The sequence below is a fragment of the Xenopus tropicalis genome, chromosome 10 (genome assembly GCF_000004195.4).
Source record: "Xenopus tropicalis strain Nigerian chromosome 10, UCB_Xtro_10.0, whole genome shotgun sequence".
Classification (NCBI taxonomy): domain Eukaryota; kingdom Metazoa; phylum Chordata; class Amphibia; order Anura; family Pipidae; genus Xenopus; species Xenopus tropicalis.
In genome coordinates, this window is record NC_030686.2 from 39,664,145 (window position 1) to 39,689,812 (window position 25,668).

Consider the following 25,668-nt stretch of genomic DNA (forward strand, 5'->3'; position numbering starts at 1 on the left):
ACATCAAGAGAGATCAGTAGAGGCACAAAAAACGCCCAGTGCTGCTTCACAATCCATATTGAATAGAATTTGGTGAATCTAGTAATGTTCTACCACTCTCACCCTAGCGATGATCCCATAGAATATATTGCAATTTACCGGCTGTATAGGGAAACTATCCCATAAGGCTACATCATGACTGCAACAGTCATTGATGGGAGTAAGTTAGGGGCTACCGCAGCTGACCTGCAAATCAGTGGCAACCCACATGGAACCACAATGCTGCCAAGACTGTGTGAAAAGAGAGTTTTAGGGGAACAACAACACGTGGCTGTCAACTATCGTGTGTGCCACAAGCTCTGAGATTCCCGTGAAATATTGTGTCAAATTTTGCAACACAATATGCCACGTGTGTCACTGCCCAATAAGGAGAAAAAAGAAAAAAAACTTCAGGCAACTGCAGAGCATTGCATCAGCACCAAACCTGAATAGAGCATCTCCCCCCGGATCATACAGCATCCCCACTGAGCAGAACAATGCTGTTCTATTGACTACCGGTAAACATGGCAGAGCATCACAGCATAGAAAGAACAGATGCTATCTTTCCTGCAGGGCATCACACTGGCATGCAACTCGCTTCCTAGCCGGCTATTCAAAGAGTTCCACTGACAACAGGAAGGCTGGCAGATAGCCCGCAGGGCATAGCGTGACACCCAGACCACCGGCACCAAATCCCACGGCTATAACAAGGGTAACTGAACCTGCAGAGCCCTATTCAGAATGATAAATACTGTTAGCGCCACTGTACAACCGTAATAGTATCAAATTGTATCACGTGCCTTCTCCACCTTATTGTGCCGGCAAAGTAACTCCAGCGGGTTATCAATGCCCAGACTCATTAATGAGAGTGCCAACCCAAGCTCCATGCGCCTACAGAGACGGGTGCCAGCTGGCAGCGGGGCACACACCCATTCCATGCAGGACAGCAGAAAGCAAAGCCGTGCTGAGTCTGACCCCAAGTTAACCCCTTGCGTGCTGAAAGCCTTTGCCCATTTCATGCGCTTATACTACACCCTCTCCTGCCCACAGGCACCCGTAGCTTGAGATGATTTCCTACCCGGATACAGATATAACAATATACCTTAAGAAAGGGAGAGGAGGTGGCATAAAGCTTGGTACCCCTTGCCAGCATTACACACAGACCTACAGGATTAAAAGGAACACATTGTATCATCCTCATCTCCTAGTGTCAGATGCCCCCTTCCTTTAAGTGTATAGCACCCCAAGGAAAAAAAAATAAATGGTTTAAATTGCCGTCTTTTACCTTGTATAAATGTCAGTACATGAGAGCTGCACAGAGATCCTTTCTGCTCAGTGTCTGGGCTGAAATGAGGGCTGGGCGTGTCCTTTCATTCTCCCACAGGAAGTGGTCATTACAGGATCACGTTACCACAAAGAAAATAGCTTTTTTTTCTTTTTCTTTAGCAGCGAGTGACAAGCAGAACTGTGCAATAGCAGCCCAGGTCCCTCCCCCTGTCTCTCAGCTCCCAGCCTGATGCTAGCCTGGGTTCCTGCCCATGGTGGATAGCGGAGCCGCAGCTTCGCCCTCAATTGTAAACTTCTATTGTGTCCATTGTTCTCGGCAGGGAATGGTATATTTGTTACACCGGCCTTAACTGGCCTTGCCTGTAAAATATCCGCCAGGTGGCCCCTTATATTCAAGGGGTTGTTCACCTTTAAATTAACTTTTAGTATGATGTAGAGAATGCTATTATGAGACAATTTGCAATTGATCATCATTTTTTTATTATTTGCCATTTTGAATTATTTAGCTTTTTTTGTGCAGCAGCTCTCCAGTTTGAAATTTCAGCAGCTGCTTGTTAAAGGTGGCCATACATGTAGGGGGCAACATGTAGGGACAATAACGACTGGCCTGCCCGACCGATATCTGGCCTGAAATCGGGCAGATATTGATTGAGCAAGTTAAAAGATTCAGTTGGATCGGGGACCGCATTGGCTCGTTGATGCTGCCCCGAACCGACTGCGCCCATTACAGTCGTTATAATTCGATTGTTTGGCCCCAAATGACCGAATTAGCCTAAATTCCCCCAATATCGGGAGAAGATCTGTTCGCTTGGCGACATCGCCAGGTGAGCGGATCTATACGTGTATGGCCGCCTTAAGAGTCCCATTTAACCTAGTAACTAGGCAGTGGTTTGAAAAAGAGAGACTGGAATATGAATAGCTCAGAGGCCTACATATGAAGATTAGTAATAAAAAGTAACAATAATAATAAAATTGCAAAGTAACAGCTGCTGGAGTCAGTAACCCCAATTTGAAAGCTGGAAAAAATCAGGAAAGGCATATAATTCAAAAACAATACAAAATGTTAAAAAGGAAGACCACTTGAAAAGTTGCTAAGAATAGGCCATTCTTTAACATACCAAAACCACCCATTTATGCTAGTAGCTGGTACCCTCCTGCTGTCCAATAACCACAACAACCTTCAACCTTACAGTATATTGAGCAAATGGTGATTAATCACAGCTAGAAGGCTGCCTATGTATGTACAACTGTAACTAGGCGGCCCTCCAGCAGTTACACAAATATTCCAGCCAAGGGTGCAGACTGTTGTTCAGTCCACCTACAGATATGTGGTACACGTGCAGGATCTATCATTCAGAATGAGTGGGACCTGGGACTTTTCTGATAAGGGATGTTTCCATAATTTGAATCACCATAACAAATGATATGCTGAAAATCATTTAAAAGAGAAGGAAAGGTACAATTACTGGGGCCAAACTGTTAGGCACCCCCAGTGATTGTTATAGTTTACCTTATACCCAGGGCTGTTGCTTCTGTTAGGGGAAAACTGCACCAGCCTGGGGTAGCTGCCAACAAGCGATCCTCTTCCTCGGCTTATTCCGGGATTCCGAAGATAGAGGAGAGAATGAAGAGCATCGCTCGTTCGCAGCTACCCCGTGCTGGTGTGGTTTTTTCCTAACAGGAGCACCAACCCAGGAATAAGGTAAGCCATTAATTCACTGGGGATGCCTAATATTATGGCACCCCCAGTGATTTTACCTTTCCTTCTCCTTTAAACGTGAAATCAATCCAGTAGAATTGTTTTGGCACCAATATGGATCCAGTGCAGTATGCACTGGACCACTGCAAATATTGTTTTTTCCAGAAGGGTCTGGCAAGATGTAGGCCACTGCAAAAGCATATCAAAAGTAAGTTCAGTTTGCAGTAAGTGCAGTTTGCAGAGTATATGTGAAAATACCACTTCTACACCCATCCTTGTCAAACCTGGAATTACTAAACGCACCCAATACCTATCCTCCAGTGATCCCCATACCTGACATTTTGTGTCAGTTATTTATCATTGATTAGAGTAGAACTGATCGCTGATCACATCATTGTTTTTTAGTAACTTTTTATGTCGTTTAATCATAGACAGGTGGCAGACATGTAAGGTACTACTGGTACTACAGGGCAGTCGGCCCACAGGCTGAATGGACAGACAACCAAAAGGGATGGATACATACATGGATGTCCATACACCTGTATGGGTGGGCATCTTTGAAATGTTCTATTTGTTCGGTCAATCTGTCTGACCAACTGGGACTGCAAAAGGGAATTGAAGCCGATAATATAGCCATTGCACTGGTGGCTTCACATAGAATATAACACTAGGCGGGGATTGATCCTATCAATGCTGACAGCTTTAGCTAACCATACATGCCAAGATTTTATGGGGCATTTTAGCTGATTTATCATATTGGCAGACAATGTCAGGGGCTGTTTAGACAGATAACCCTGCAGCAGAGAAGCCAACTTGTATCAGAAATGATCCAGTACATCTTGGTTCTGCTTGTAAGGGCCGTGACGGAGAGGGAGATTAGTCGCTGTACGACAAATCTACCTTGTTGCGGGCGACTAAACTCCCTGATATGCCATCCCACCACCGATTTACATTTTCGCCAGTGGGATGGCATTTAGGGGAGATTAGTCGCCCACAACAAGGGAGATTTGTCGTGCGGTGATTAATCTCCCCGTGTGCCACGGCCCTAAGGCCCCCAACCTGGTGTGACCACACCCTGGCCCTGCTCCTGTCCTGCTGCAATAGAGGATTTTGGGGTAACGTTTTAATCATTTCAGTGCAGTGTGCAAGTAAGGATGTAAGTCTGTTAATGTAGGTTTATAGGGTTAAATTAGGGCGACTCTTGAAAAATACAACTGATTTTATATCTGCTGCAAACCTAGTGGATTGATCCATTTCAGAACAATGTAAAGGTGACCATATACATGTACAGCCCTTTCGCATGTTACCATCTGTTTGGCCCATAGGATGATGGAATTACCATATGAGTCCCATAAGGGAAGTAGGTGGCACACTGGTTAGAACTTTCCAGCATCTGATGATGGGACGTAGGTGCCCAAAACAATCACAGGTGCAGGCTCTGAAAAGCTGTAGGATTAAATAGGCCAGTACTTTGTATCGGGCCTGCGTATACTTTGAATACTTAAAATAACAGGGCCTGTTTAGAGTTAAAGGCCAGTCATCCCCCCAGTGGTTAATTATGTCTGTTCAGCATTCATCATTTTGCTGACAGAGCCCAGCAAACCAGACTGCCCAATATACATGTATATTCCTTGCATATCCTTAACAAAAGGTGCTGTTTTATCTTGTGTATTGTTGGCGATTTAATTAAAGGAGCTCTGCAGGAAAGGGAACCCTTCCCCACCCATGTACAGAGGGCACTTACTAGAACAGGAGGAAGAACATAAGGACCCAGCCATATCAACTTAGACAGAATCAGGTGGTTATAGTGTGCCAGAGCTCAAACTGTGGGGAAGTGAACCTTGTCAGCAAATAGCAAAGGGAAGACAAAAGTGATTGTGACATCAAAGGACAATACATGGCGTACTAGGTGAAATAAAGAAAAAAAAAGGGGGGGGGGCATCCTAGGCTTACAGTAGGAGATCAGAGCAGGAACAGCTTCCTATCCAAGCAGCACCCATGACTGATAGGTATATTTTATATTGTGATTATAGGTATTCAAGTTTAATTATTAGGCTCTGCAACCACACTTTATTATTAGAGCAATTAAAGGTATAGGCTAGTTCATGTGCATGGCTAGTAAAACTAGGTGTGGCTTTAAAATAGCCATGCTCATCTACTAGTAGGGTTCATAATCCCACAAAACTGCAGGTTGGTTTTAGTGAACTAGATATTACAGGTGACTTTAGATGGCTTCAAACAGAATGTCAGGGCCAAAAGGGGCACTGCAATTTGTGGACCCACAACAGCAGGTATAGTAGGGAAAGATGGTTACACTATATTGGTGCAGCCCATTCATTGTTGCTGAAAGGATCACTCCCATTGCCCCCTTAGGCTATAAGAGCCACAGTTCCAAATGTGTTCCCATCCTAAGGTTCTCCCTATAAAAGTTCTGATGCTGCTGTGTTTGTTGCCTGAAGACCTGGCAGTTTGCATATTCAGAAGCAGAGTTTCATACAGTTGCTGTTATAGACAATATGGTTGTTAGCCAGGCAGTGGTGCATGGATAAGCCCTTAATCCTTATTTACCTACAGGTTGGAAAGGTTCTGGCAGACTTCCTAGGTACAGAGACAGATCAAGCGCCAAACTATTCCCCTTGGAGACCTTCTGTCCTGTCCTCACCACCTCCCAGGCCTATCCAGTGATAAAGCCATGTGGGCTCTGAAGTTCTTTCTCAATTCCTGACTCACACATCACTATAATAAAGCCCCAAAGATACTGGGCCAATACAGGAGCCAAAGTGCCAAACTGCCTTTTAGCACACAGAGGTCCCTGTCACTAGGTCACTTTGCTTTTGAGTGAAGCAATCTTAATACTCAGTGTAATGACGTTAAGAACTCAGCATTCAGCAGCAGGGACAGCTTTCATTCACTCTCCCACAGGACCCAGCCACATAGATTAACATGTTGCAATGCTTGCAGTTTGACTGGGTGGAAAGGACAAAAGATGCTATTGTAGGGCTGGTGGTTTCACAGTTACACACCAGAAGAACTGAGAATTGGTCAGGCACTCAAGCTGGCCACACACAGGCCAATCAGGCCACATGACATTGCTGCCTTTCTATTATTCTAAACATTTATGCATAGAGCACAGCATGGACTGAAGAGCAGGGCCGGATTTCTCTTCTGGGCAGCCCGAGGCCGCCCCTGTTGGTGTCCCCCCCGTGCGCATGCGCGAACGCGCGACAACCCCCCCACCGCGAGTGCGCACGTGCTCCTTTAAACTCCCATACGGAGCAGTAGGGAGAGGTCCCGACTGCTCCGCATGGGAGCCAAACTTAAAAATTTTCTTACTTCTGCCGCCTTAGGCCCGGGCCTTTGTGGTCTCTCCACAAATCCGGGCCTGCTGAAGAGGAGATGCAGCTTCTCTTCACTTCCTCATCTGCCAATACACCACACACTGGCCAACATGGCCCCCGATCCTTGAACCAACCAATATCTATCAGGCCTGTACTGTGGATTCTGGAGAATGCCAGAAGGGCTACTGTAAGATGCCATAGACTAGTGGTTCTCAAACTATGGCCCGTTGGTCAGATACGCCCCCCAAGGTCATTTACCCAGCCCTCGCCCCTGCTGCATCCTCACCCCTGGCTACTACCTATCTGCCTCAGCGTGGTCCTCGGCGTCACGTCACCACGGCCCACCCACCAACGCTAATGATGCGTGCTGGAGCCGAGGACAACGCTAAAGCAAACAGGTAGTAGCGAGGGGTGACGATACAGCGGGGCCGGGGGGGGGCGTAGTTTGAGGACTAACTATAGTCTGGCCTCCCAGCAGTCTGAGGGACTGTGAACTGGCCCCCTGTTTAAAAGGTTTGAGGACCCCTGCCATAGACAGTCACTATTTATTGGGCTGGTGGAGCTGTTTGGGCCTCTGGGTACTTGGAATGCCAGGACCCAGGCCCAGACTGGCAATCTGTGGGTTCAGGCAAATGCCAGAGGGGCTGCTGTAAGGTGCCATAGACAGTCACTATTTATTGGGCTGGGGGGCTGTTTGGGCCTCTGGGTACTTGGAATGCCAGGACCCAGGCCCAGACTGGCAATCTGTGGGTTCAGGCAAATACCAGAGGGGCTGCTGTAAGATGCCATAGACAGTCCCTATTTATTGGGCTGGGGGGGCTGTTTGGGCCTCTGGGTACTTGGAATGCCAGGACCCAGGCCCAGACTGGCAATCTGTGGGTTCAGGCAAATGCCAGAGGGGCTGCTGTAAGATGCCATAGACAGTCCCTATTTATTGGGCTGGGGGGGCTGTTTGGGCCTCTGGGTACTTGGAATGCCAGGACCCAGGCCCAGACTGGCAATCTGTGGGTTCAGGCAAATGCCAGAGGGGCTGCTGTAAGATGCAATAGACAGTCACTATTTATTGGGCTGGGGGGGGCTGTTTGGGCCTCTGGGTACTTGGAATGCCAGGACCCAGGCCCAGACTGGCAATCTGTGGGTTCAGGCAAATGCCAGAGGGCTGCTGTAAGATGCCATAGACAGTCACTATTTATTGGGCTGGTGGGGGGGGGGACTGTTTTTGCTTCTGGGTACTTAAAATGCCAGGGCCTATTTTAAATCCCAGTCCAAGCCTGATATCTATGGAATTGGTGGACCATATAAGAACCATTCAAAGATAACTGTACAAACTCTAATCTGTGTGTGTAAGGCCACTTTAATCGAGTACCTTGTCCATTAAAGTAGCATTTAAATGTAATTATGCTTACTATATAATGTATTATTATATAGAGAATACATACAATTCCTCCCCTAGACCAACTACACAGCCGCTATGGTATAACAGAAATGGAAATTACCTTACTTTATGGAACACTGTAGTTACCCTTGAGAATTTCATCATCATCATCATTATCATCATCAGTAATAACCCTGATGCAAAACACTGGGCAAGAACTGGAAACTACTATAATTGTGCACTTGAGTAATGATAGCTGAAGCCAGGATGTACCACTGGAGGTGGAATTGAAGTCATACAAAAAAAAGAGACACATAAATTGTTGTTTTGGGTGACAAAGTTAGAAAATCGATATGACAAAAGCCGTTGTGGAAAGCCAGCAGCAGCAGCAGCAGGATATCAGGTTATAAGGGAAGCCATTATTAATAGAAGTGGCAGTAGCGTTCTGCTCAGTTGCCATCAAGAACGTCGTGTTCAGAAGATGTCGTTTCCAGAAAGACATTAATGGGACATAAACAATTCATTGAAGTGTTGCTATAACGGTGCACAGAGTCTGCAGTTTGAGTATAGCTGGGCTGGGGAATGATGGCGGCGGTAGCAAACTGAGGCATTTCATCTTTGTCTTCTAACTGTCGGCTCACTTGCTTAGAATGGCCCCTACCGTGTTATAATTTGCTTTTACAGAGCTTGTTTTGATCCTGTATGCTTGTAGGTATATTAAGAAGGATAAACACAAATCTTATGATGTTTTTTTTTTTTTTTTTTTTTTTTTTAGCTTGCCATCACTTATCCGGGGGGCATTATATATGCAATTACAGTGTTTTAACTCTAGCTATTAGATATGACTAATTGCTACCTGGCTGACAGTTAATTGTGCTGGGTTAAAAACTACCTGTAATTCCTTTCCCAGGTTTTGCAGTTAATAGGACAAGGTTCCTTTGAACAGAAACTAAAAGAGAAGATTAGCAACAAACAGGGTAGGTACAGAAATGACACGGGCTGGATTCAGCGGGTTTTAGTATTGTGCTAAAGAGGCAGTTTGGGTAGTCCCATAGAATGGAACTTGGGTAAAAGCAGGGGGGAAAGAAGGCACATGAGACTTAAATGGAATGTAGGGGGAATGGTGAAGGTAAGATGTGGGCAGATAACTGAACATGGAGAGGCAAGAAGGGTAAGAAGAGAGGCACAGAATGCCACATGGAAAGAGAAAGCATTTGGAAGTTGAGCAAACATTGTATTTTAACCCATTATTATATTTCCCCAAATACGTCCTTTGTGCATTTCCACAAGGTGTCTCTGTAATGACCTGAAGCAAATACCCTTTCTATTCATTATTATCCCAGTCCTGGGTAACAAGGCTTCTCAAACTTCTGTGGTACCGAGGGATGGAATTTTTCTGGCCTATGTGGTGGAGGGCCAATAATGGAAGCCAGTTTTGACCACTCCCCTTTTTTAAACTGCACCCACTTCAAACCACACCCATGTTATCACAACAGGTTTTAAGACCATCCCCACATTAATGGTGACTGCGCAGCAAAAACCCAAATGGTTGGGGCTCACTGTAGGGATATCACCTTTCCTTCAAATGTGAAAGAATGATATTATGTCATATTAAGACACACCCTTAAATCCATATGCCTCCCCTGTGGATAGCACAGCAACCCCCAGCACATAATTACACACCTTAGGGACCATGTAATGACTATTTCCCAATGCTAACAAACTCCCAGAAAAAAACATTCCCAGGTTCAACTCCCACAGGCAGCATAGGGCAGGCAGAGTATGGCACACACAGGCAGCATAGGGCAGGCAGAGAATGGCACACACAGGCAGCATAGGACAGGCAGAGAATGGCACTCACGGGCAGCATAGGGCAGGCAGAGTATGGCACACACAGGCAGCATAGGGCAGGCAGAGTATGGCACACACAGGCAGCATAGGGCAGGCAGAGTATGGCACACACCGGCAGCATAGGACAGGCAGAGAATGGCACTCACGGGCAGCATAGGGCAGGCAGAGTATGGCACACACAGGCAGCATAGGGCAGGCAGAGAATGGCACTCACGGGCAGCATAGGGCAGGCAGAGTATGGCACACACAGGCAGCATAGGGCAGGCAGAGTATGACACACAGAGCCAGCATAGGGCAGGCAGAGTACTGCCTGTGTGTGCCATATTCCACTTGTCCTACCCTGCCTACGTGTGCCATACTCTGCCTGCCCCTTTGCTGCCTGCCTGTATCAGTGATACAATGCTGGCACTGCTCCTACACTTTATCTGGTGTTAACAGGTGAACAATGTGGGGTCTTACAGTCTGAGCCTGAGGTGTGAACAATACAGGGACTATGAGGTGTGAACAGTACAGGGGATTACATGTGTAAACAATACAGGGTCTTAAAACCTGAATCTGAGGTGTGAACAATGCAGGGGGGCAGTTAATCTCAGTACTGATACCATTTAAAGCTTTTACATCAAAGCAGCGTGTGGGGGGCCACACAGAGGGGGGGGGGGCGCCAGTTGGACAGCACTGTTTTAGATAATGCACCACATGGCTCTGCATCAGAAAAGGGGTACACCATGCCCCTAAATGCAAGGGTGGATTCCTGGAGACCTACAGAGCTCTGACAATATCAAAGCACAGTTTATAAAGTATCTCAGTAATCCTGACAGGGAGGGTGAATGTTTGGTCACGTTCATGGTTGGTCACGTTCATGGGTAACATCACTTTACACCCCCTTAAGGTTGTTACTTCCAAAACTACAACTCAAATCAACAGTTGTTAGGGTATCATCAGAAAGTCATTAGGTGCTAACCTGGCATTCATACAAGTAGGATTAAATAGTCATTTATTGCTTCTCACAGGCCTGAAACTGAGGTGGCTCGCTATAGGCTGGCCTATAAAAAGTCCCAAAATCCCAAGTTCTGGTGAATTGGGCTATAGAAACCAAAACACTCCCCACTAAATAATAACTTTAGTAAAAGAAAACAAAAGGCCTACCTATACTGTTGCTATACCGCTGGCATTGCCTTACAAAACCAGAAAATGAGGACATAAACCTCACTTGAGCAATTATCGGTGAGGACTTGCAAATCTTTCTCTCTGTCCCTTTAATCCTCTAGCGGCTGCCTTGCCTATAGGGGTTTAAAAGAATATTAAGGTATAAGGCGTGGGTATCCTTCACAGCAGTCTAGCTGCAGCAGATATATCATTAAGTATTGCCTTGATCTTGTGCATTCTGCAATACCATGACCAGTTATTGTAATAATGCAATAATAATAATCATGAACTCAGAGAAATATTAGAGCCAGTACAGACACGCTAAACTCGCAGATTCACCAGTGGCCCACATCTGCAACACTGCTGCCCCCTAGCTGATCTATCTATAGTGGCAACGGTTATGGTAGTAGAAAGTGAGTTTGCTGTGGATTCTGGTGTACTAATACTCTTTTTTTTTTTTTTTTTTAAATAATTTTGCTAAGTAGTAGCTAGAAGGGTTGCCACCGGCCTTAATATACAGGTATGGGATCCCTTATCCGGAAACCCATTATCCAGAAAGCTCTGAATTACGGAATGCCTGTCCCCCATAGACTCCATTTTAATCAAATAATATAGTATTTTAAAACTGATTTCCTTTTTCTCTGTAGTAATAAAACAGTACCTGTAATTGATCCCAACTAAGATATAATTACCCCTTATTGGGGGCAGAACAATCCTGTGGGGTTTAAATAATGATTTATTGATTTTTTAGTAGACTTAAGGTATGGAGATCCAAATTACGGAAAGACCCCTTATCCGGAATACTCTTGGTCCCGAGCATTCTGAATAATGGGTCCTATACCTGTATTTTTATCTTTTTCCTTATTAGTAACATTGGCATCAAGTATCATTTTAACAGGCCAGTAAAACACTAGCCAGACGCAACTCTAGAAATAATTTTTCCTGATTGATTCCTATTGGCAAATAAACTGGTGATATTTAACACCTAGCTAAGCTTTATTCTGGGGGCTATTTCCTTACAGGGGGTTGCATTAATGCTTTTAGTAGTACAGGTATGGGACCTGTTATCCAGAATGCTAGGGACCTACGATTTTCTAGATAAGGAATCTTTCCATAACTTTGGGTCTTCATTAGGGATGCACCGAACCCACTTTTTTGGGTTCTGCCGGGCTGGATTCGGCCCGAATCCTGAACCGAATCCGGGATTCGGTGCATCCCTAGTCTTCATACTGTAAGTGTACTAAAAAAATAATTTACACATTTATTACAGCCAGTAGGATGCTTTGCCTCAAATAAGGGTTCATTATAGCTTAGTTGGGATCAAGTACAGGTACTGTTTTATTATTACAGAGAAAAGGGAATCATTTAACCATTAAATAAACCCAATAGGGCTGTTCTGCCCCCAATAAGGGGTAATTATATCTTAGTTGGGATCAAGTACAGGTACTGTTTTATTATTACAGAGAAAAGGGAATCATTTAACCATTAAATAAACCCAATAGGGCTGTTCTGCCCCCAATAAGGGGTAATTATATCTTAGTTGGGATCAAGTACAGGTACTGTTTTATTATTACAGAGAAAAGGGAATAATTTTTAAAATTTTGAATTATTTAATTAAAATGTAGTCTGTGGAAGAAAACCCATAATTCAGAATTTTTCTGGATAATGGGTTTTCCAATACTGGATCCTATATCTGTACCTCTATTTTCCCTGAATGCCATGCCAGAAATATTAGCTGTAATCCTATCCTTGCAGGATACTCTGCTGCTTTTATACAGGTTTATATACCCTGACTACTGTGTTAGAAAGGAGTTAATATTCTCCTCCTTTCATTTGATATTAAGGAGTTACTGGCTGTATCTGCCATTCAGGCACTTGCTAAAAATATCTGCAAAATTAGAACACTTGGAAAGAGGATCATCTCCTGTTTGCTGTTGCTGTGCAGAATGTTTTCATAGGATCCAGTAGTGCACCCTTTATTTTGTACTTTATAAAGGTTTAGTAAAATATAAAGATACAGGGCAGTCTGCACAGGGACCCTTATTTATATGTATTGTTGTTTTGCAGAGACTGATTCTGAGCAGGACAATGCCTACATGGAAGACAGGTAAGTTCTTAGGGCTATGGCACACAGGTATGTTCTTAGAGCTATGGCACACAGGTATGGTCTTAGAGCTATGGCACACAGGTATGTTCTTAGGGCTATGGCACACAGGTATGTTCTTAGAGCTATGGCACACAGGTATGGTCTTAGAGCTATGGCACACAGGTATGTTCTTAGAGCTATGGCACACAGGTATGTTCTTAGGGCTATGGCACACAGGTATGTTCTTAGAGCTATGGCACACAGGTATGTTCTTTGGGCTATGGCACACAGGTATGGTCTTAGAGCTATGGCACACAGGTATGTTCTTAGAGCTATGGCACACAGGTATGTTCTTAGGGCTATGGCACACAGGTATGTTCTTAGGGCTATGGCACACAGGTATGTTCTTAGAGCTATGGCACACAGGTATGGTCTTAGAGCTATGGCACACAGGTATGTTCTTAGGGCTATGGCACACAAGTATGTTCTTAGAGCTATGGCACACAGGTATGTTCTTAGGGCTATGGCACACAGGTATGTTCTTAGGGCTATGGCACACAGGTATGGTCTTAGAGCTATGGCACACAGGTATGTTCTTAGGGCTATGGCACACAGGTATGTTCTTAGAGCTATGGCACACAAGTATGTTCTTAGGGCTATGGCACACAAGTATGTTCTTAGGGCTATGGCACACAGGTATGGTCTTAGAGCTATGGCACACAGGTATGTTCTTAGGGCTATGGCACACAAGTATGTTCTTAGGGCTATGGCACACAAGTATGTTCTTAGGGCTATGGCACACAGGTATGGTCTTAGAGCTATGGCACACAGGTATGTTCTTAGAGCTATGGCACACAGGTATGTTCTTAGGGCTATGGCACACAGGTATGTTCTTAGGGCTGTGGCACACAGGTATGTTCTTAGGGCTGTGGCACACAGGTATGTTCCTAGGGCTATGGCACACAGGTATGTTCTTAGGGCTATGGCACACAGGTATGTTCTTAGGGCTATGGCACACACAGTAAATTTCAGCTTGAGGATGGGTGCCAAATCTCAAATTTGTCTCTTTATGGAGTTTTATTGTAATCAGTCTGTCACTAATGGCAGGGCCATATCTTGTATAAAGACACTAAAGACACCAGAGGCACCACCTAATTTGGCAGCTTTAGGGGAATGCCTGTATATTTAAAAATTGTCATTGACATTTTCCCACAGCATGCCACTGGTACCCCTTGTTTCCTCGATCATTGAATGCTAAGACTGTCCTGTTCATGAGCTGAATGGCATGGGGAGGGGTCGGCCAGAGGTCTGGTGCCTGGGTAGTGCCAAACCTAAACAGAGCTTTGCCTACCGGTGTGCCTATTGGTCAGGCAATTACCAAAGACAAGTTTCCAAGTGATAACTGCATGACCATTGGTTGCATTGCAGGGTCAAAGAGATTTGCATTAAAACCTATGAAGAGCCAAGTCTGAGTGTTGTTTGGGGCTGTGCACTTAAAATGCCATTAGAGGGCTCTATTCAACTGCTGTAAGTTGAATTTTATGAGAACTAGCCAAACCCCTTTGTAGTTCAACATTTGCCCCACCACCCAGTTCTAAAATATTTCTAGACACAACATATGTAACAAAAGCAGTATTAGTCATCATGGTTCTAAGACTATCCATGTAGCCCTAATTGGCCTTCACTCTTGGTTTCCACGAGTATCTAGGGCAGCCAATACCACTAACATTTGTAGGGCCCCCTAAACCTTAATAAAGATGACCTAGTTTTCCCACATATGAGTATCTCAAACTCTGTTGAAAGATATTAACTTGGAACTTTCAGGGAATGCCGTCTCCCTAGCACTTGCTATATGGGAAATCTTTCTAATGGCAAATGACAGGTTTTGTACAGTTGCCCCCGGGCGCAGTCCTTTATTTAGTGATGAAGTTAAAGGGAACTAGAAAGCCAGCCTGGCCTTCAAGCAGCTTTGATAAATGAAAGCAGCAGGTTCTCAGGAGAAATACACTGAGGCTCTTGCCATTACACCTCTTTGGGAGGCCTCAAACTACAATTACAGGGTTGAGCAGTGACCTGCTGAGGGAATTGAGTATTGGGCACAAATAACCTTCTGTAGTTCTAAGAAGCCTGATAGATTCTACATGACGTCTATGCTCATAGCTTATATATTGCAGTTCTACTTGGTGTCAGGATGCAGGCCCATCTAAGCTCTGAGCTATGTGATAATGGGGAGCTCTCTCATCTTCTTGGGGGCCCATGTGTGGTTCTCACACAAACTTTCCTAGCAACCTAAGGCAACCAAAAGTACACGGCTATTATGAAAAGAAGGACTTAAATTCAGCTGCACCATTCTGTCTGTACTGCCATTTTAAAAACAAGCTTGGGCATTTTCCTACCAGTTTTCAAGTATGATAATCTAATGGCAAGTTAATCCCATATAGAAAACTAGTTATAGGGAGAAAGGCATTGCCTAAATGGTCACCTCAGTTCAGCACTACTTATGGATAAAAAAGCCACCCTGTTCCTATGGAGAATTTTTTCACCCAATGATTTTCTCTTAAATAAAGAGAATGGAGTACAGTATATAGCTTATTGAGTCCATGCTACATTAAATATTTCTATTTGCACTTTTGATGTGGAGCTACCATCAGGCCCAGACTGGCAATCTGTGGATTCTGGCAAATGCCAGAGAAGGTCTTCTACTTGAACTTGGGGGGGAACCACTTGTTATTGGGCTTCACAGAAACATTATTGGGCCCCTACAGTTACACAATTTACGTTACTTAGGCAAAAACTTACGCTACTTTCAAAGAAACTAATGTAACTTACATATAAACTGACCCCCCCCAATCAAAATACTAACTTATTAGCACATTTATTATTTTTTACTATTTTTATAAACTACTAATGACTAGTTATTGGACCCCACAGCAATATTATTGAGCCCCTAAACTTATGCAGTTAACATTACTCATGCAAAATCGCAACTTCCATATCAAGCAATGACAGCACAAAGCAGGGGCAGGTAGGTGGGAAGGGATTAAACTTAGGGCAAACTCCACTGACCCCAATAAACTGAATGATATTAGCACGTTAATCAGTGGAGGGCTGAGTACTGCTATTGGACTTGCTATTAGTAGTGTTTACAATCCTTCTGGGTTGCTGCTCTGTGCCAAACTAAAAATTCAGGGAGGAGTATGTGATCCTAAAGACCCCTGTTTGTATTCCATGCTCAGAATGCTGAAAGATGGTTGCCTTGACTAAGGGTGTAATTGGAGAGGCTGACCCTGAGACTGCTAAGGGACTCGGTGGGGTGCTGAATGATAAGCAGTTTTAGTTTTGGGGGGACCTTATAATAATGTTACTGCAGGGCCCATTAACTTCTAGCTACTCCTTCCACAAGAAAAATATATTCACAGAATCTAGGAATCTCCCAGTTGTTAAGGCTTAGCATTCATTGCAGAATTCAGCACATTATACAAGGGATCAATATGACTATAAAAGCGCTAAAGAGAATAATTGTTAATAATCGTTGGACGCGGCGGAAAGAGAATATCCATCGAAAATGAAAAGACCTTTCTGGGCTACACAGCAAAAATTCCAATATATAAATGACTCCACTCCACAATAATTCAGTAACAAGCAATGGCTTTCTGTTGGAGAAGTCGAACCCTATGTCAACCACACATTCTCTGTCTATAGAACATAAGCACCATTCAGAAAAGATAATATAATTAGAAACCAGGTACCAGTACCTGCAATACATGTTTGCCAGAGACCCTTTCTTGGTGAGGGATAATAAGCAAATAGACAAAACACCACACATTCACAGCCATTATGAAAATAGCCATTATTGTTGCCTCTTTAACTTTATACTGATTAGCTCACAGCTGGGTTGGTCCATTTTGGACCTATAATAACTCATTTCACTTGGCTGTCCACAGTGCTATCCGTCCCACTCACACTCTGGGAGGCAGAGACGTATTCCCGTATAGGCACTCAAGCGCCCATGCCTATGGCAACAGTATAAAATAGAAGTTCGTATTAAAGGAGACATATAGCATCATTTAACCCCCCCCCTGCCCCATCTTGTAGCGAATAATAAACACTTCAATATGGGCTAAAAAGTATTATGTTTAAAAAATGCCCCTTTATTAGAGTTCCCCATATATCTACTATGGTCCTGCCAGAAGCACAGTAGGAGATAGCCAATCCCAGCCCTGCATTCACACAAACAAAGACAGGCTTTAGTTTCTATTAGGTTGGACAGGCTGCTGATTGGTTCCTATCCTACAGTAAAGTGTGCTGGGAAAGAAGGTAGCAGAAAGTGACAGCTGGCAGGACTAGTAGGGTTTTTTTTTAGAAATGAATCATTCCAAAACATAACTTTTTTCAACACAATTTTTGTAGTTAGGGCAGTATAATTAATAAAAACATAAATACCCCGAAGTGGGCACCAGATACTTCCCAGTGAAATCTGGTGGTGGAGTGCAAGGGAGTGTACATGCACAGCATAACATGTACTTCTGTGTATGCGCCAATTTAGGCTCCAGTGACTAGGGCAGCACTGGGCCTAAATACAGCTGGGAAGGCAGCCTAAATACTTAGCATGAACCTGCCAAACTTATACCCCACAATGATCCCCATTTAGGCAAGACAATACAGGCCCCAAAAGGGACAGGGCTTATTGGAAAGTGGACGTGGGTGAGGGCAGATTTGTGGGTGTGTGTGAATGGACTGAACTGGGAGAATTATGTTCCTCAACCCACCTGGATTAAGCTCAGGTATAACATATTTATAAACTCCTTACATTTTCCTTGCAGAAATATGGATAGAACCACTGCAGATGGCCATATCCAAGTTTCTAGCACTGCTGCGTATTGTTTTTTTTTATAATACTAAGTGACACGATTTGCCTATTCCTTGGTCTGGGTGGAAGGCACTTAAAAAAGTGCTTTCATTCCGAGTTCACTCTTAGAGAATGAAGCTATTTCCCTCGGAAGAAAAGCAAATTTGAAAACTGTTTGACAGCTGACATCTAGAAAATCCCAATCATTTCTGCAATCAGTTCCATTCACAAATTCCAGAAAGTAATCACGGGAAACCCTCCTTTCTGTTTCATTAATAAAATTACCTTACCATCTGTCTGTTATTGTACCAACACATCATTCAGGCTCCTCTCACAGCATAATAATTACAGGGCTGTTAGACTGTAGATCTAATCACACATACTTACATATCATATTGTTCATACGTGGCTCTTCTGTCACGCTAGGCAGGAGGTGATGCAAAGCTTCCATAGGCTCTAGCAGTATTTTTGTTTGTAATCGGCCTATGGAAGGATCTCACCGCCCCCAGCCCAGCTTAACCAGAGGAAAGATTGCGGTGTTGGCAGTTCTGTCCCCTTGTTGAACTGGACTGGGGGCATTTATACTCAGAAATATGAGCACTGACTCATTTCTATGAAAATATGTCAGTATTGCTTTAAATCTAAAAACAAATATGAAATACTGAACTTACTGCAAAAGCCCAGGGGTTCAGCAGCGCTATAATGGTAATGGTGCATGCCTTTAAACTTGTGCACGGGAGCTCCCCATCTTGGATTCTGTTATAAGTGTCAGCGGCAGTGCACGTGCACAGTGGGCTCTGGGCAGCTGCTAAGAAGCAAAGCTTAGGGGTCGTCGCAAATCATCTGGCAGAAAAGTGGTTGATGTGTCAAAGAAGCTAATGCTACAGGACTGATTGTTAAATTCTGATGCAGAATCCACTGGTTTCTATGCTTCCATGTAATGTGAATCTGAATTAATAATTAGCCTTATATCATGACTTTATATTCTATATACACAGTATATTTTGATTGGGTCCCTTAGCTTAGGTAGGTAGGGAATTAGCAGGGGGCATAATAAGGGGCACATATATACACTGATAAAGGGCTATGGGGGCCTTGGGCTGGTGCTAAACCCTAAAACATGTACAGAATTTATAGGCTACTTCTTTGTACATCTACTTTGAGCCTTGCTGTGTCTAGTCTAGTTTTCTGAGGGATATCACAATGAAGTAAAGGAAAGATCCCACTTCACTTTGAAGCAAACCAGAATTTGGCCAGCTACAAAGGTAATGGCCTAGAGATAGGTGGCAACCCCAGTTTTAATCTGTAGGGCTCTAATGTGCATTAGCTAATGCTTCAACTAAAACGAACCTAAACTTCCAGATTAAATGGAATTTTGGTATACAATAGAAGAAATTTTTATTGTGGAAATACCCTACTCATTGGTATGCAAGGCAGAATAGAGTCATCATTTTTAGGAGATCAGCAAATTCAAGGTAATACAAATCAGGTCTTTTTGGCTCAAAAGAGAAAATTTGTACAAATTATAATTTGTAATAACTGGTAAATCCCTATATTTTTGCTTTTTCTGCTCTGCTAGACTGGACTGAGGTGTCAGGGGCCTACCTGGAAGCCTTGGACCAAGGGTCCACTATCCACATTCATTTTCATTCTTTCTTCACTCGCCTTCTTTATTGGCATTACATACACTCATTTATTCTTGCTTCCAAATCTTCAGGCTGGGCCCCCTTAGCTCATAACAAAGTTACAGATATATAGAAACATTAAGTTAACAGTCACCCTGCTATAGTTCCAGGGGTACCAAGGGCACAAATAAGCACTCACCCCAAATCCCCCCCCTAACTGGCCTTCAGGCTGGGCCCCCTTAGCCCATAACAAGGTTACAGATATATAGAAACATTGGGGTAACAGTCACCCTGCTATAGTTCCAGGGGTACCCAGGGCACAAATAAGCACTCACCCCAAATCCCCCCCTAACTGGCCTTCAGGCTGGGCCCCCTTAGCCCATAACAAGGTTACAGATATATAGAAATAATAAGTTAACAGTCACCCTGCTATAGTTCCAGGGGTACCCAGGGCACAAATAAGCACTCACCCCAAATCTCCCCCTAACTGGCCTTCAGGCTGGGCCCCCTTAGCTCATAACAAGGTTACAGATATATAGAAACATTGGAGTATGGGGATATAACCCCCATCACTGTCACCAACAGTTTCTTTTACAGCTAAACTTTGTATGTTGGCAGTTCTCTAAGGGGTCTTCTGAACACCAGTGTAACTAAAATTATGTTAAATGACAGTATGCTATAGAGGCATCACTGAGGGCATTGCTATATTGATAAGTACTCCTTGAATGGACTGCACATGAACGTTGATGCGTTCCTTATGAGCTAATGGTTGGCCCAGAGGCCAAATGACTGGATCAGCTTAATATGGCCAAGCACGTGGGTGGCCAAATTTCGTGACATCTATAGAGACCAGCATACAACAGTTAGCTTATATTACATCATGGCCTACCTTGTCATAAGTAACCTTTATATAGTGAATAATGTACCCCCTGCTGTAAAATATTAGAATATAAGAAGTCACTGAGTAGTTCTATGACCATATGCCAATGCCATAGAGCCAATGGCCAAAAACTGTTATACAGGCTGGGAACTCCAAGGTGACTATAAATCGCCTCATATTTTACAACAGGGGGTGCTTTACTAAGCATTGATTATAACTGATGACTAAGTACTGTTTATAAGGATATAATTCACACAATTCATATAGTTTTTCTGTACAACCTTATTTATTTGTGTTTATATCTGTTTTCACGAAGGGGAAGCAGCCATAAATGCACTGATCAGGTCACCACATTCAACATACGACAGTGCCCTCTAGAAAGAAGGAAAACCTCCCAATGCTTACTCTAATGATCTCTCAGGCATGGAGGGTGCCCTTGATCTACTAATCAAGAAATCCAGGTAAAACATTTCTTGCATTTTAACCCATAATTGTTTGGTTGAATATATTTTCAAAGATACTATTTATGTTCTTCAATAGACACCAATACAGTATCATCAGTGCATAGATAGAACAGGAGGATGTGTTGTAGATAAAGAGGATACAAAACAACATGCATTCAGTTTTGGTCTCCAGTGCTCAAATGGGACATTATTGAATTAGAGAGGGTCCAGAGAAGGGCAACTAAACTGGTAAAGGGTATGGGAAGTCTCAGTTATGAAGAAAGACTGGCCAAGTTAGGGTGGTTTACACTGGAGAAGAGGCGCTTAAGGGCTGATATAATAACTATGTATAAACTATATAAGGGGATCATATAATAATATCTCTAATTCTTTAGTTACCAGTAGGTCCTTCCAACTGACACAATGGCACCCACTCCGATTAAAAGAAAGGAGGTTCCATTTAAATATTCGGAAAGTATATCTTACTGCGAAAGCTGTGAGGTTGTGGAATTCCCTCCCTGAACCAATCGTACTGGCAGATACATAATATTATGGCTGCAAGAAGGGGTTAGATGGCTTTTTAGCAATTAAGGAAATACAGGGTTATGGGCGATAGCTGTTAGTACAAGTTGATCCAGGGACTGGTCCGATTGCCATCTTGGAGCCAGGAGCCTCTGGATCAACTAGCAGTTAGGCAGGTTATATATAGGCATTATGGTTGAACTTGATGGAAGTATGTCTCTTTTTCCACCTAACTTACTATGTTATTTGGGACTAGTAACACAACATTACAGGCAGAATTACTGTACATAGGAAACATGGAGAACTGTTACTGTTCAACACAATAGAATGTAAAAGGCCTGGCTCAGGGACAAGGCTCACAAATGTTTGAGACATGCAGAAATGTATATATATCCCAGATACCACGTACATCCTTGGGCTTATGGCAAATGTGCTTTTGTGTTCACTGAGGTCCTCCCGAGGCAGCTGACCCTGATGTGACTGCAGTGATAATATACATGAGTGGGTTTTGGCTCAGCTGTTTGCTAATCTGTACTCTAGGGATGAACAAAATTCTAGAGATATGGTCATTTACAAACAGAGAAGTTGGAAGCTCTACAAAAGGGGTGAAGTAAAGGGGGAATGTAGAACATCCTATCCTGTATTTCTGGTGGTTTTAGGATGTACTTACAAGTGGGATGAAGAACATCCTATCCTGTATTGCAGCTGGTTTTAGGGTGTAACTATAGGGGGGGGGGAGAAGTTACTATTCTGTATTGCAGTTTAACTGCAGGGGGGGTGAAGAAGATGCTATCCTGAAATCTGAGAAGGCTCCATTGAATACAGTAAAGCAAAAACTGTAAGAACTGTAGTGGGGCTAACACACAATATGGGCATGCCTGTATTTAAAAATGTAGTGTCTAGTGAAATGAGTGTAGTTTAGCTGGCCATACATGCACAGATACAATCTGGCGATCGATAACCATGAACAAAGATGTACAATGGATATTGGTCAGTCCAGAGATGTAATCAGTTTAGAAAATTTCATCTGGCAGTGTACTATGTAGGCCAGTGCATGGGGCATTAGCAGATGTGGAGGTGAAGTCTCAGCCAGACTTTATTTCCTGCTGTTCTTATCAAACAATCAGAATGATAGCAAGATGGCCACATCATGTGTGGTCTGTGGGTCAACTGAATGAAGGATATTGGTCTGTGTATTGCCCCCTTTACAAACAAGGCATAAACTATCACGATTCTGATATAGTGGCTGGGGTGGGGGCGAAAGCAAAAATAAAGGCTGCTGCTAATTGTCATAACAATTATACATTTTTAATGCAATGGAATTTTGGTTTTATTTTAAGGGCTTATGCCTTGCAGCTATCAGAAAGTGAATGTAGGATTAGTAAAGCAGATGCGCTACACGGGCAAGATAAATGGACTTTATTAGAAGATCAATGATTTTAGCTCTCGCTGGACTAAAGCTTCAATCCTTTAATAAAGTACATTTATCACAAAGCCCCACTAGAGGGTTTACCTTTTCCAATGCAGGAGATTAATATAATGTGTGTTACCACTGGTATATACTGAAAGTACAAAAAGTGACTCCCTTTGTATGAATCTGCAAAGACCAAAATGCCACCCACTTTGCATATATGCACTGGCAGAAACCACAAGGACTTTGCATCAATTTGCAGGCCCACACCAGGGTCAAACTGGGCTGCCAGGACACCGGGAAATATCCCGGTGGGCCCCGGCTCTAGTTGGCCCTGCAGCCCAGTCCCAACCCTTGCCGGCGCTCCCCCTGCGCGACCACTCCTCCCCTGACGCGTTAAATTTACGTGCTCGGGGGAGGATTGCAGGTGGGGGGCCCTGCGGGGGAAGGGCGTTAGGGGATGCGGCCGGCGGGGGCACCTGCAGGGCCCCTGGGGTGGGAGCCCCAGTGGGCCCTTCACCCCCCAGTCCGACCCTGGCCCACGCTATTTGTATGTCTAGATATATACAGGTATATATATAATAATTCCTATAAACTTGGGTCAGGCCAAAGCACAGCAAAGGTAGGCAGGAAAATATCCCCCCCCCACCCAGCCTGCTCCTTCTGCCCCCCCCCCCCACCAGGAACTGCATGCACCAGCACAGGGGAATCAGGGAGCAGGATCTTGCGACAGGGGTGAGGCCCCAGGTGACAGCCCCGTTGGGCCCCTGACACCCCAGTCCGACACTAAAGGTAGGATCTGAACCAGACTAATGTTACCCTTGTTAGGGTCCCTGAGCCAGACCCTTCTCCCAGCATTGATTGTATTGTTCACACTCACCGATATGCCTGGGTAGGGTCCAGCTGGCAACTGGCAGCGGGGGGGACATAGACTGCAGAGATGTAGTGTCTTCGTCCTCTGAGCAGCCAGCCTGGATGGCGCGGAGGTAGCTGTGGCTGCGTGAGCGGAAGTAGTTGGGCAGATTGAGGTCGAAAACCTCATGTCGGAGTGACCCAGATTCTTCGAAAACTGACGGAATCATTGGGAACCTGTCGCTTTGCTCTTCTTCTGCCTGGCACATCGGGTACCGCTCTCTCTGCTCCTCTGGCACTGTACACAGTGGGTATCGTTCTCTCTGCTCTTCGGGGACCTGGTTTAATTGAAATCTTTCCCTGGGATCTTCAGGCGGGTATCGTTCTATCTGTTCCTCCACCACCTGGCACAGCTGGAACCTGCCCTGCTCCTCGGGGACTTGGCAAAGGGTGTACTGCTCTATCTGCTCCTCTGGAACTTGGCACAACTGAAAGCGATCCCTCTGTTCCTCTACTGTCTGGCTCAGTTGGTACCTCTCCCTCTGCTCCTCTATCACCTGGTTAAGGTGGTACCTGTCCCTTTGATCTTCTACTTCTGGAATTTGGTACTGTATTAGGCAGCGAGGGACACTATCCTGTGCAGCAATGGAAGAGAAATCACATTGGTAATGAGACAACTTACAACATACAGATATCTGTGGTCCAACAAGACTGGTCTTTTAAACAATTGGCCAGAATACCAAACCATAAACACTAGCGAAAAGTATAATAATAAGAAGAGATGTTTCCCATGTTTTTCCTGTTATGAGTGTAAAATAATATATATGTTACCAGACTGCTTGCCTTGGAATAAAGGGGAACTCCGGCTTCCAAACCAAAATTTGTTAAAGATTCCTTCACAACACAGAAACCCCTAATATACCTATCCCTGTAATCTGTTCCTTCAGAAAGTAGGAATAAATACTATTTTGATATTCTGAAATCCAGCTGCAAAACAGTTCTTCTCTTTTGCATCTTTTGAATTTGTGGCAGGGGAGGAAAGACTAAAGCATTGATGTTACAAATGATAACATCTTCTTCACAGCTTACAGACAGCATGCAGGAACTACATAACCCACAATGCACTGCACTGCGATGTTCCTTTCCTTATTGACATCATGTGTGCACGTAATTGTGAAATTTAAAGGAGGCAGACTGAGGACACTACTGTTACATTTTATTTGAGTCTCAAAGTAGTCAGCCAGATCAGCAGGGGAACAGGGGGCGGGGCTTAGGGAACTGCTCCATATCATTACATTAAAAATCATGAAAAGGCTGCAAATTTGAAATTATGTTTACTTTTCAACTTGGGAGTTCCACTTTAATCATTAACCATATATTTCAATAAAATAGTATTAAGTAGAATAGAGGAGAATACCCCTAAAATGTCAGCCCCCACAAATAAACAGAAGCTTTGGCCAAATGCTTTACTGATTAATAGGAATTAGTCAGGAGATTAATGTTACAAAGGCATAGGGTATATTTTCCTATAAACAGAAGCATGTATTAATGCATATGGCACAGATGCCTTGCAGTGTATTCGCTCCATCTGCGTGTGCTGAGATTGATATGCCCCCAGGAATCACAGTGAAGGAGACAAGTTAGTGGATTCATGCAGTTCAGTGCACATTCCTGTAAGCAGATGGTGATAGAAAGAGAGAAAACATGCAGAATCTTCTCCCAGGGCTAGCAGATGCTGTACAGCAGCCCTTTCCCCCCATCCTTTCCTCACCATGCCCCCCAATGCAGCCTGCTCTCATGATATCCTCCAGGAGCACAGGTGGATCAATAATTAGGTAAGTGCACCCCACCTGTCATTGTATAAGGATATTCTCCTGTAAGAGATATACAGCTGTGCTGTATACCTGTAGCTCTTAGTTGTAAAGCCATAGGCTTAACGTTCCTATTAATAGTTTCCACTAGGTGGAGCTGTGATCTAAGGGTACCTGGAATTAGGACCCAGTTGTCATCATGAAGGAGAACACTTCAGGGCTATTTTACTAACTTGCACTACACTGTCTCTTTTATATAATTTGTAATAGACTGAAACTAATTCATTAGTCATTTTGCATAACAGCACCTATTCTTCTGGTGGATTGATATCAGTATTTTTGTCTCCAGTTCCCTTCTGTGACCATTAAAGTCACGCTTCTAAATGTGCCAGCCAAAATGGAATTGATGCAAACCTGTGCTGAGTGGTCCTTTGAGCACTTTTACAACTGACATACATTTTTAGTGGTTTCTGAG

General features: G+C 43.9%; 1 protein-coding gene across 2 annotated transcripts in view; it reads right to left on the minus strand.

Annotated features, from left to right (window-relative positions):
- The window catches only part of dlgap4 (discs, large homolog-associated protein 4), an 85,263-nt gene that overhangs the window by 28,375 nt on the left and 31,220 nt on the right, over positions 1-25,668 (minus strand). For both annotated transcript variants that reach the window (XM_031894002.1, NM_001142152.1), the window contains 1 exon segment: positions 23,411-24,017. In XM_031894002.1, the coding sequence (XP_031749862.1) occupies positions 23,411-24,017 (607 nt within the window).